General features: G+C 42.5%; 3 protein-coding genes across 3 annotated transcripts in view; 2 read left to right on the plus strand and 1 right to left on the minus strand.

The window, feature by feature from the left end:
* Positions 1-8,421, minus strand: part of LOC146382952 (forkhead box protein P2-like) — a 33,479-nt gene extending 25,058 nt beyond the window's left edge. The window contains exon 1 of the mRNA XM_084934002.1: positions 8,334-8,421. The gene's annotated coding sequence lies outside the window, so the exon portion shown is untranslated. The remainder of the gene's footprint in view (positions 1-8,333) is intronic.
* Positions 4-6,869, plus strand: samtor (S-adenosylmethionine sensor upstream of mTORC1). The gene is made up of 5 exons (XM_084934006.1): positions 4-258; positions 2,811-2,952; positions 3,076-3,204; positions 3,541-3,655; positions 3,962-6,869. The coding sequence occupies exons 1-5, from the start codon at positions 99-101 to the stop codon at positions 4,592-4,594; spliced, it is 1,179 nt and encodes a 392-aa protein (XP_084790132.1). The 5' UTR covers positions 4-98; the 3' UTR covers positions 4,595-6,869.
* Positions 6,973-12,581, plus strand: tmem168b (transmembrane protein 168b). Its single transcript, XM_084934000.1, has 4 exons — positions 6,973-9,859; positions 9,961-10,103; positions 10,251-10,525; positions 11,117-12,581. The coding sequence occupies exons 1-4, from the start codon at positions 8,726-8,728 to the stop codon at positions 11,662-11,664; spliced, it is 2,100 nt and encodes a 699-aa protein (XP_084790126.1). The 5' UTR covers positions 6,973-8,725; the 3' UTR covers positions 11,665-12,581.
* The last annotated feature ends 94 nt before the right edge of the window (positions 12,582-12,675 follow it).

The following is a 12,675-nucleotide window of genomic DNA, read 5'->3' on the forward strand; positions in this document are numbered from 1 at the left end:
GCTTCCCTGTTGTTGGCTCGTGCGCCGGTTCGCCGGTCGGGTTGCAGCCTGAAAAAGGGGAAACGACTGGCGGAGGGTAACATCGGTGGTGCGGTGCTATGGACCCCAGGGACAATGTCGAGACCGGGGAGACGGAAAACCAGTCGGAGCTATTCTACGTGCCAATTCCAAGTGAAGCACCGTGCAAGAAGGAGCAGGAGAAACTGTCGGGAGTCGTCAAAAACGTCCACAGAAAACTGCGTAGGAAATACAGGGAGGGTAAGCAGCCTCAGTGGGCCCCTCTGTTTCTCTGTGGCCCTGCAGCCTATGGGCTGATACTGTTAGTTATCTCACAAATGTTGAAGTAACGTTAAAAAGTTAGCGGTTAATCCGGTAATCACGGATTTGTAAGTTGTTGTTTTTTTTAAATTTTTTACTTCTGGTTAGCTGTTGTGGTGGCAGACTCCAGTCGACAGCAGCGGGTTGCACCAAGCAAGCGAGGCCTTGATTAAAGCTCCTTAGAAATAAATTGTGGCAGCTTACACAAGGCTCTTCTGCAAACAACATCTTATCTCTCGCTCTCAAACCTAGTCAACACACATCTTAATATGTGACTGGTGAAAGAAAAAGGGTAACTTCCGATTGGCTCCCGGGTGTCAATAAAAGATAACTCTGTAGACTGAGCAAACAGTTGCCGTAACTTATACAACCTAATTAGTGTTGTTTCTGAGATTTGCTACCGTTCAGAGCCAGACAGCGAAAATAATTTAATTAAAAGACACATTGTAATAGGCCAGAACTTTTTTTTTTCCCCCCCTTTCTAGTGGAGGTTTAACTGTGTCTTGAAGGATAAAAGAGCCAAAGGAGATCTTCAACTGTGGAGCTGAGATTGGGGAAAAGAACCTCGTCTTACTTTTTGCCAGGAGAAAAACCACAAAGACGACACAGCAGGTTAAATCCTGTCTGTGGCTGTTGCTTCCTGCTGTTTCTTTGCACACACGTCATGTAAAGAAGGAAGTTTGTGCAAGTTTGTGGAAGGTGAATCATTCACTTTCTTTAAATTATTGGGGCCACTACATATGAGAGACAAGCGTGAGTCTTCTCCTTTTTTATTTTTTGATAAATATTCTCATTTTGGTCACAAGGGAAAACACTGTCTCTAATGGAACTTTGTTTACCACTCTAATGAGTTTTATTTCAGGCAATTTGGGGACGATTAAAGAAGCAACAAAGTGTCTGTTTAATAGCAGAGTACTGTGATTTCTTTGATTTGTTAATTTGGTGGGTATTAATGTCTCTTTGTTTGGCAAACCTTGAAACAACATACAAATAAAATGACCAAATCATTATTGGCCCTTTTTATGCAAAACACAATGCAACCACATGCTCTGATGTTTGTGTTCAAGTAGATGAAATGGGAGGAGGTAATGGATCTTTTAGTTGCAATCACTGTATCAGTTCATAAGCATCCAACCATCTGTCTTGCTTCAATTAAAAAAAAAAAAGGGAAGTTTGGAAAACCCCGATCTCAGCTCATCAGCATGCATACGTAGCATCTGTTGTCTTATTTTACAGCCCAATCAGTGCGGTTAACTCCATGTTTGAGTTAGCAGTTGAAAGATATATTGATGAAAGATGTATTTTTTAACGTCCTCTGAATTTTAAATTTAGCTACAAATCCTACAGAAGCTAGGATTTGTTCTGGTGATGACGTTGTGCTGTGCATAGTGAGGGAGTCCATGTGGGAGGAGTGCACAAGAGGTAAATTTAAAATATCTAGAGGAAATAAATCTTTGGATGAGTCAATGGCCAGGACACAATGGTTTGTAAGATTTCTTTATATTTTCTTCTTCCAGTATAAACTAAGAATATGAATTAATCTCCTGCTTGAATGCATGGCTAGTTTGTTTCATTTGAATGGCTCTGAATCAAAATTATACAGTTGGCCATTTCACTGCTCAGAAATATGAAAGAAATCCTGGAAATTTTTTTTTTTTTTTTTTTTTTTTTTTTGAATAGTTAAAATAGTGTCATAGTAAAATGCAGGCATATTAAAATGTCAAGTCTTGGTGTTATTTGTGTATGCGCTGCCCTACTTTACCACCATAAAACACTGCATAACCCTGGTAGTGTATTTAAAATGAGCTTAGATTAATTTGTGGTTTGAATAAGACCTCAGCACTGGAGAGAGTAGCTGTTTGTTTTGGAGCCTAGAAGAGCATAAAGAAGTCATCCTGCGAGCAGATCTCATGATTGGTTAATAAGTGAAGCATGATCTGGTAGGCTTGGCATGGAATCACAGTGGTCATGTTTTGAAAGCACTGCTGTTTACCACCAACTCCTCTTGTTGTCCTTTCATTTCTGCAAATCAGATATAGTTTTCTTTTCTCCCTTCTGGTCATGGGATTTTTCCCTTGTTGGCATGTTTGCTTGTGCTACGGGCTGTCAACGTCTGAGCAGCTGCAAATGGAAAATTTTGTGGACGTAACTTTTATTGTGAAATGACTGTTTTGAGGGTGGGTTTGTTTTATTTTATTTATTTATTTTTTTTTAGATGCACAGTTCTGCTTCTGTGCAAGAAGAAACAAGTGAGACATAGGCAATATTGAAGTACCAGCAGTGACCTGAGATTTTTCAGCCGTTTTTTTCCCCCCTTTTTTTTCTAAGATCTGGTTTTGGTGATTTAGTGGATAACCAAAACTTGCAAGTAGGTTGTGAATGTTTTTCTGTCGTCATACAAGAGTAAGACTTGAAGTACTTGAAGCTGTTTTTTGCCATGTTTTGGATATTGCTGACCTTATTTTTAAGGGGGGTTTGATTTTCTCACTTAGTGGGCGACTTTGACAAGATCTGGCGTGAGCACTGCGAGGATGAGCAGACACTTAGTGAGTACGCCCTCGCCATGAAGAATCTTGCTGACAACCATTGGACCAAAAAGTGTGAAGGAGAGGGCCGGATTGAATGGTGTCGCAGGTATGAACGCCCCCAAAGGTCTTCGGGCATCTTTTAGGTTTTATAGAGCCTGGTGAAATCGGACTAATCTTAGCCTGTAAAATGAGCTCCTGTAAACGCAGTGTTTTGATGTCACTTCCACAGCGTCTGTCAAGAGTACTTTTTGGATGGTGGAATGAAAAGAGTGTTAGAGAAGGATCAGAAAAGTGCCATGCTTGCTATGGGTGTGGGTACAGCATCTACGAGTGCCCAGCCGTACAGCACCATCCCCAGGTAAGATGAAGTAAGAGTGTTATCTGTCATGAGTTAACAGTATTATCATAAAGTCTATGTCCAAAAAACAAGAAAAATGAATTGGTACGACCTGCCCTCACTCTATAGTAATAATAATGTGCAATAAACATACACTGATTCTTCTTTTTATTACTTAAGTCACTGTGTTGTGTCGTGTTGTACGTAGTGCCGATGTGGGACAGTTTTCCAATTTCATTGTACTATTGTACTATGATTGACTGTGCAACTACAAAGAGTTATCTTATAGTGCGTGTAATGCATATGATTTTGTGTATTATACTCATCAGGCATTGCATGTTGTTGTTTGTGCTACAGTTCGATCTCTCAGCTGGGGAAAATGCGCCTTCTTGATGTGGGAAGCTGCTTTAACCCTTTCTTGAAGTTTGACGAGTTCCTCACAGTCGGTATTGATATAGTGCCTGCGGTTGAGGTACGAATGCATATTAATTCTGTTTTAAAATTTAAATGACTATGTGCTTTTATACCATTTGTTTATTCACATGAAATGGATACAGTTTCCCACTTGGGTGTTTGCGTTATAAAGCAAAAACAACACCAGAAATGAGTCATGTCCTTTGCCAGTGCTGTGGTTAGACTACGTGAAGAAAATCAGCAGAACACAGAAAAAGTGACGCCCAACAGCTGCAAGTCATGAAAACAAACGAGCTGTGTAGAAATGTTTGCTGGCATAGATCAAGTTTGAACCCTGATTTGTGTTAAATTTGTGCTTTTTCAGAGTGTGTACAAGTGTGACTTCCTCAACCTCCAGCTTCAGCAGCCGCTCCAGCTGGCGGGTGATGCAGTCGAGGCTTTCCTCCGCCAGCTCCATAACCCCATCGATGCTCTGCCCGCTCAGCTTTTCCACGTGGTGGTCTTCTCCCTGCTTTTGTCCTACTTCCCCTCGCCATACCAGCGCTGGATCTGCTGCAAGAAGGCCCATGAGCTGCTGGAGCTGCATGGCCTGCTGCTCATCATCACGCCTGACTCTTCTCACCAAAACCGCCACGCCCTCATGATGCGCAGCTGGCGTGTCGCGGTAGAGTCGCTAGGCTTCAAGCGCTACAAATATGTCAAGTATTCTCACATGCATCTCATCGCCTTCCGAAAGGTGTCTCTGGCCACCACCAGTGACCTGGTGTCACACAACTACCCTGAGATGCTTTACATCCCTCAGGACTTTAATTCCAATGAGGAGGAAGATTGTGAAGACATCACAATGCAGGCACGCTCCGAGTTTGAGGATGACCAGCTAGCTTGGGGCTTCACGGAGCTACCAGACACACCCTATGATTCCGATTCTGGGGAGAGCCAGAGCAGCTCCGTCCCCGGCTTTCATGAGTTAGAGGATCCCATCTTGCTCCAGAGCTAGGCTAAACCAGCAACCCTTCCCGCCCTTTTCTCCACCCAAAGCCCCTTTCAGACATGGAAAGCATAACATTGCTGGCTTCAAAAGTCTAGAAAAGCGATGGAATTATATTTAGTTAATATTCCTAATGCTTTAAATCAAATATATCCCTGACAGTGAAAGAGAGAAGGCTACAGTACAAGCATGAGGTTTGCCACACAGTATTATCAGTGTCAGCTTTTAGAAGTGTAACCACGCTTTTGAAAGTTAAAGGAGGCTCTCCCACTCAAACTCTGAGAGAGAGACAGGGGGAGGGATCTCTCTTCTGTAATGGGAATAGAAATGGGTCACGGAGGTTAGTACTCTCATATGAGACATATTTAAGTCCATGTTATTGCTGTTTAATGCATCCTCTGGTCAGCTGAGCAGCTCACAATGAAGCACAGGACACATGCAGACTTGTGCCGTGCCCGCGCTAATGTTTCAAGGCTTGACCTAGTAAGACTGCCATTGCCGAAGAGCGACCAGGATGCTGATTGAGACGTGAAGCCGACACATTTCGATGCTGCCAGGTTACCGTAAATGGAGAGCGTGTCTGAAAAGGGCTTAATTGTCGTCTCCCCTCCAACTGCTGCGCTGCCAAATTTAACCAGCTGCATTCTTACCCCACTTCTACTCCTTCTCAAAACAATGCAGTTTGCACAGTGTGAAAGAGAAAAGTTTACAGATTATTTTCTCATATCCACACTCCTTTCAGAGTGTGCACGCACGCACACACACAAACACACACACACAAACACACACACACACACACACTAAGATGGATATATTTTGATAAATAGTTAGGTTTTTTAAGAGTTGGAAATCGAATGCCCGCAAGATCTCTGAACTCCCCGCTCCTCTTAATATCAAAAGTCAGCTTGTCTACATTCTGTACTCAGTCTCTGTTTGAAATAAGCTAGAGTCGCAGGCTGCTCTGTACAAAAAAAGCCAAATACAGCAAACCTAAGCAGCGTGACGGGGGTTTGATTGCACTGGCGAGACAGAGATGGAATAAGTAGACGGGCGTGTTTGCTTCTGGCACATACTTCCTGAAAACTTTTTTTGATGTTCATTTTAGTTTTCCAAGACATAAAAAAATTGTTTGGAAATAGATATCCATAGTCAAACAGTCAAACATTGGTGTTGTAAATTGTGGCAATGCCTTGGTAACTTGGCATTCTATGAATGATTTTGTGTATCTTTTACCAAAAAAAACAACAAAAAAAGGTATTTGTAGCATTTGAAACATTTTCAGAACCATACAGTAGTATTAGTAGGTTTACTAATGTGAAACGTTAACTGTTTACTTATTGTGTTTAAAAAGGTACAAGTGCATAGTAGGTACAAGGTTTTTGTCTTGCTCTTCTCTTAAAGACTGACTTCATTCTGAATTATCTTTTTCCTGCTGTTGCATTTAATCTTTTTTTTTTTTTTTTTTTTCTTAAGCAGCAGATTGGTACAACACTGCATGTCAGTGACTTTACACCAGTTTCCTTTGACACAGTTTTACAACTTTGATGTGAAAATACAGCACTCCACAAAAGCAGATGCAGAGTTCCTTAGAAAAATCACAGAGAGAAATTTACACTCACTTTTGTAAAAAAGGTGAAATATTGTAAAATTTAGAAAGCGAGGTCAGATCTGAAAATGCTGTATGCTGCAGGGAGGTTTTAGCTAAGACACTACCAGGTGAAATGTTATTGTGTGTTCCTGCTGGTTCCTGAATAGACTAAATGTGTGGGTGTGGCTTAGACTGTGTGACTGAAGGAGTGAATTTCTAGTGTGTAGAATTTTTTTATTTTTATTTTTTTGTCAGTGGCACTTTATCATTGATCCCAAAGGGTGTCACAAAATGTTGTTTCTTTTCACAATTTTACAACCAATGTGATAGGCCCACAAAACGATACCAATAATAACTATAAGGTGCCTTCTGTGTTTTTGTTTTGTCCATCATATTAGTGGATATGTGTTTGTGTAATGCAGTGTGCTTTTGCCATTTCCATATCATTTTCTGGTTAATGCATATCTCTGCTGTTTTGTTTTGTTTTTTCTTCCTGATTTTTAACAGGAGAAAAAAAATTCACAGTACATATTCAGACTTTAAAGGAGCGTGTTTTGTGATTTTTGTCTTCCAGTGTTTCTTTTGGCCTATTTGCATGACATGGATCATCTTCATTATCAGCATTTTCAACAGTGCAGAACAATGTGTGCTTACAGTACCATTGTATTTCTCTTTTATAAATGAATGTAAATATAAGGTGGCGGTGTGTGTTCCTTCTTTTGTGCTAAGATTTTTATATTTAAAAAAAATTCAGTTGTTTACAACTTAGAATGTTATGAAGAGTCCACGACTCGCTTTTACAACTTGATCAGAAGTTCTTCATCTTCTTCTGATAGTACTATACAGAAATAGGTTTTATTTATTTATTTATTTTTTAAAAACATTCAAACCCCATGGCCGCAGAGTTTTTAATTAATAATATTAAAAAAAGAGTGTTAGTATTTTTGTAAGGAAGGGATGTCATATTTATTTTACATTGTGGGCCCCGTACAGCCCACTTTGATGGGGCTAGACCGTCAAGTAGGCCAGAGCAGTGAAACTCCCCTTTCTGTCAGAGCAGACACATTTAACTAAACTTTTAATCCCTGAGATTATAATAATATAAGGAAAAAGTGCAATTTCATGATAGAATGTGTAAAATAACAAAAGGTTCTTGTAGCTTATTACCCAGATTTATAAAATCTAAAATTATCAGGTTTATAAAATTTAACAACTTTATAAAGTCTCGTTTTGTTAATTCAGATTTTTTTTTTCAGACCCACTTTAGAAAAACTAACATTTCTTCAGTAGATGGTGAAGAAATTGGTGATGTGATGGAATTTTTGGTAATTTCATTGTTTAACTGTTACATGCACCACACAAAGAAACTCTTATGAACTCCTTCAAAGCCATCCAGTTATTGTCTTTGCGAGGCTGGTTCTGACCCTCGCACCGTATGTTTGACACCCCTGTAAAGTGATGGGAGACCTCTAATCTCTAAAGGGTTATCTAAACACATATGCGGTCAAAAGAGTAGCTGGTAGGGTCTCACATTGAGCCCACACAGAAATCAGAACAACTTAAGTGTGCTTTAAACAATGCTCATCCAAAGTCTCTAAAGTTGTAGTGGAGAGAAGCAGAAATGCAATTGTTCATCTGGTGTTTTAATAATAGTAGCAGAGTGCACTGACTGGCACGTTCAACTAGGGTTAAAATTTTGGGAATATGAAGCTATGCAACTCACATAATTTTCATGCTCGTCAAACCATTTAGCGACCCCTCGTGCCCTGAGGATAGAAGTAAAATCATGGAAGAGACCGCTTCCATGTCCACAGGAAAAAGGCGATTACTAAAAAAAAAAAAGTTAATTAAATTGTAAATATCTACAAGGGAAAATGTAGGCCTAAACCATTTCGGGGGAAAAACGGCAACAAACTGGATTTTCTAAATGCAGGGGTCAAATAATCGGATCTTCCTTGAATGTGTCACTTGTTAGTTCCTGCCAGCAGGGAGAAAGTTTACTTTACTGTTTTTGTCTTTGTTTTGGCGGCGGGGGGTCTTATCTTAGTTTAACTGAGGGAACTCATTAAATAAATAAATAAATAAAAGAAAAAAACTGCATCAACAATACGGTTTGGACGTTTGAACTTTTCAACACCAGTTCTGACCCTTTATGCTTACCGTAGTCTTAGCACAATCATGGCGACTGTCATCTGACTGAAAAGTTTTGATGTGGAACTTTTTGAACTGATGTCTTTCACAGTCCCGCTGGCTGGCGTCAGAATAACCCAACTGCGATCGTTTATAATCGTGCCAAACGTCAGATGGAAGAATACAAACAAGTGACATCCAAGATGTGAGTGTTTTGACCGCTGATACTAACCGTCCTGAAGATGTGCCGCTGAGGAGCTAACGCCAGCTAAGCTAGCTACTTTCAACAAGTTAGCCCGCTGGCTAAACCGAGTTTGAATGTCGCGGGATTTCAGATGTCACAGCGGACAGCAGACCGGGTAATATCTGACTTAAATGACATTTTTTGGTTTCAGGTCGTTGGTATTTAATTTAAAAGGAAAATGTGTCGTTTTCTACGTTACTGTGTCAGTCACTGCCTTCACGCAGCGATGACCCGGCTGGAGGAAGTCAACGGAGAGATGAGCATGTGGTCATCAGTCCGGTGGCTAGGCTACTTGTCCGGGCTTAACCTGCTCGTAGCCCTGTGCATAGGTCTCTATGTCCGGTGGGAAACAAGCGCGGAGTCCGCTCTTCTTGTCATTTTTGTTTTGGCCCTGGTTGTCCTCGGAATAGCCATTGGCCTCTACTACTTCAGTATGGAGAGGATGAGCCTCAGCATCCTCCACCTGTGGTTCGGTTTTTTGCTGGGTCTCCTGTGTTTCCTCAACTCCCCCGCCCTGGACGTCGACGTCAGGGAGCAGGTTACCAACTACCTGCTGCTGGCCAGCGTGGCTCTGAGGACACTGTGGGCGCTGCTGGAGAGACTGGTTGGATGTGCTAGGTATCGCCCTGCCTTCTTGACCTCCGCGGAGCGCCTGGAGCTAGCTGGCTTTGCGATCGCCAGCACCGCGCTGCTCATTCAGAAGTCCCTGAGCGTGATGGTGCTCGTGGTCGCTCTGGGCACGGTCATGGTTGCGCTGCGGATGAAGGCGCTCCTGGCGCTCGCCAACCTGGCGTGCTTCGCTGTCATCACTGCCGTGCTGTTCTTTAAGTCTCTGAACATTACCACCAACCCGTTCGCCCTCTCCTGCTTCTTCAGCCAGCTCATCTGCGACCCTCTGCTCGATGTCTACTTCAGCGGTCTCTCTGTGACCGAGCGCTGGCAACCGTTTCTGGTGTGGAGGGGGCTGTGGCGCCGGGTCTCCCTCCTGCCCCTGCTGGCGGTGGAGGTGAGCTTCATCGTCCTTTCTGCTGGGAGACTTTCAGACCTGGAACAGTGGTACCGCACGATCCCAGCCTTCGTGGTGTGTGCGCTCTTCTGGGGTATTTGCCACATGGTGTTTGTCATCACTGTGTGGGGTTTTCACTCTAAGCTCAGCGAATGCCAGAGGCTGTGCTGGTCCCAGGGGTCGGAGGTCAGCGGCCTGGACAAGGTGATGGCCTCCAAAGGCATGCGACATTTCTGCCTCATCTCTGAACGCCTGGTGTTCTTTACTCTGGTGTCCACGGTAGCTGTGGGTGCTCTGTGCTGGCAGGTAGGTCTGTCTCAAAAATGCTTTAGTGCTGCAGCACACGGGTTATTCTGTTTCCTGTTTCATTTTTTCCTTTACGTGACTCTTGTAAATTTGCTCGGCAGGCCAAAAACAGTTTGTTTGTGAGCACTTTCCTGCTCATTCTGCCCCTGGAGTCTCTGTTCCATGGACTCTTCCATGAGCTCGGGAACACCCTGGGAGGAACATGCGTGGGCTATGCAGTGGTCATTCCCACCAACTACTGCAGGTAGAGGTCCAGCGTTGTATCTGAGAATTAGAAACATCTTCAATTTAGACCACATTCAGATTCATGTTTGGATTTACATCATTGATATTCTGTGCGCTCAAATGAAATGGAATTCTGAAAGTGGCATAATTCTCCTTCCTGTTACAGTCCTGATGGTCAGCCGATGCTGCTGCCTCCAGGCCAGGTGCACGAGTTGAACAAGCGCTCTACGGGTATGTTGAACAACATGCAGCGCTTCTTTGCCCACCACCTGATTGAGACGTTTGGCTGTGACTATTCCACCAGCGGGGTAACCCTGGAGGCTCTGCAGTCCAAGATGAAATCCTTTCTGGACCTCCGCACCCCAGACGGCCCACGCCACGACACCTACGTAATCTTCTACAGTGGCCATACGCATCGCACTGGCGAGTGGGCGCTGGCAGGTGAGAGAGGCTTTAAGTTGAAGCAGTCATGATTAGGAATCGCTTTTTTCTAAACCTGCGTATGTATTTGAAGAAAAAAAAAGTTTGGCACTTCCCAAAAAGGAAACATGACCTGGGTTGTTGTAAAAACATATATTTTTAACCAAATATTGAATTGAAGTTTAATTTATTTGAGTATAAAATGCTGTTTTGTTTATTAAATAGCCAGAAATATCAGGAAAATGCATATTAATGCATACTACATCCTAAATGTACAATCAGTCATGCATATGTCTGTAGGTACTCCACCCAGAGGCCAATTTTGAACCAGCAAAAACCCTGGCAGTAGGATAATGCAAAAAAAAAAAGAAAGAAAAGAAATGGAGGCCTCTCCCAGGCCTCTGGCAGAGGACCCGAGTTTGAAGGATTAACCGCCCACAGGGCAAGCGGGGAATTTTTATATATATATATATATATATATATATATATATATATATATATATATATATATATATATATATATATTTTTTTTTTTTTTCCCAATTGAACTGAGAATGTGTGCCATTGTTTTGGAATCATCTGTAATCAGCTGTTTCATGCGCACATCTTTAGGTGGAGACACTCTACATCTGGATCACATCTTGGAGTGGTGGAGGGAAAAGAACACCAACTTCTGTTCCCGCCTTGTTGTGGTGCTCGACTGTGACAACTCTCTGCCATGGGTGAAGGCGGTTAGGAAGGTGGAAAACCTGTATGTTGCCGTCCAGGGAGCGACGCTCTCCAGAGCGGCGGATGTCGAGCTGCATGACCTGCCGCAGCTCGGAGACTTCACCTCCGAGTGGGTGGAGTACAACTGCAACTCAAACAGCAACATCCAGTGGTCAGAGAGGGGCAGGGCGGTTTCTGCTGCTTACGGCATCTCCAAACACTGGGGCGACTACACGCTGCACCTACCAACAGGAAGCGACGTCACCAATCACTGGAGCATGTACTTCCCCCGGGTTACCTATCCCGTGGTCCAGCTGGCGCTGTGGTGCGGCAGCCTGAACCTGCTGTGGACCTGCAGCGCCTGCCTGCGATGTCTCAAGAGACTCAAGCTCAACTGGTTTCCACCAGCAATACTGGACACGGGGCAGGGCTTCAAACTGGTCAGATCATAGAAATATGTGTGAACCTGTTTTTATTTGAAGAATATATTTCTAAAAAATATTTTCTAAAGTTGATTTTTTTTGTTATTGTTAGGTTTGGGGTTTTTTTTTTTAATTTTTTTTATTCTTTTTGTATCCCAAAGACGGGCAGCTGTTGGATTATAAGATTGTTAACCAGAATCCTTTCAAGTTACTTTAAAATAAGCCAGTTACTGATTGGGATGTTGACAAAGTTAGTAGTTAATGTGACTGGATTCGAAGATCTTATTCTTTCTTCCCCAGACATTAGACAAATACACAATGCAAGGTGAGACTGAACATGGACCCTATTTTGCACATTTTAGCACCGTATTGACTGTTAGATCTGAGCCACCTCGGTTTTCTGCACATTCACACAGGTGCCTTTTAGCTTCACCAAAACTCAAACTTGCTAGGCTGATTGTTTTTAACCTTAAACCAAAGAGTCGACGGTACGTTTTCAGAGGAGGATCTCAGGCATAAAAGCTGTTCTCTGCACTCTTCAGCTGCAGGTTTTGCTATTATTATTCTGTTATGATGAAATGATTCCTCGTACATTTTTCTGCACTTCTACAAATATTTTGTCACTCGTTGCTTACTGTATGCTTGAATGCACTGCTTTGTCTGTTCTAAACAATATTTTAGAATGCCTTTTACCAGGTGATCTTTAAATCCACTCCTGCTGCTTCAGGGAGTCCTCGAAGACTTTTAATTGTACCAATGCACTACAAGCCAGGTACCAGAAGACCTGCAGTCTCTCTTGTAATGGGCCACAGGAATTTGTTTTCTTCCTGGGGGTTTATTACAGTTCACTGAACTATGCAACTGTATGCCAATAGGCTGTGTGTGTATAGAAAGGGATTCATGGGAAGAAAACCTGTTGGAGCTATGCAATAAAAAGTCAAATATCACTCCAATGTATGAACTTGCTGATCTCCTATTATTTTTTACAAAGGGGTATCATTTCATCCATCTCCTTAGTCTCTTATCCAGTTCAAAGTTGCA

The sequence above is a fragment of the Perissodus microlepis genome, chromosome 7, assembly GCF_051167445.1.
Source record: "Perissodus microlepis isolate ML-2025 ecotype Zambia chromosome 7, ASM5116744v1, whole genome shotgun sequence".
In the NCBI taxonomy this organism is placed as follows: Eukaryota; Metazoa; Chordata; class Actinopteri; order Cichliformes; family Cichlidae; genus Perissodus; species Perissodus microlepis.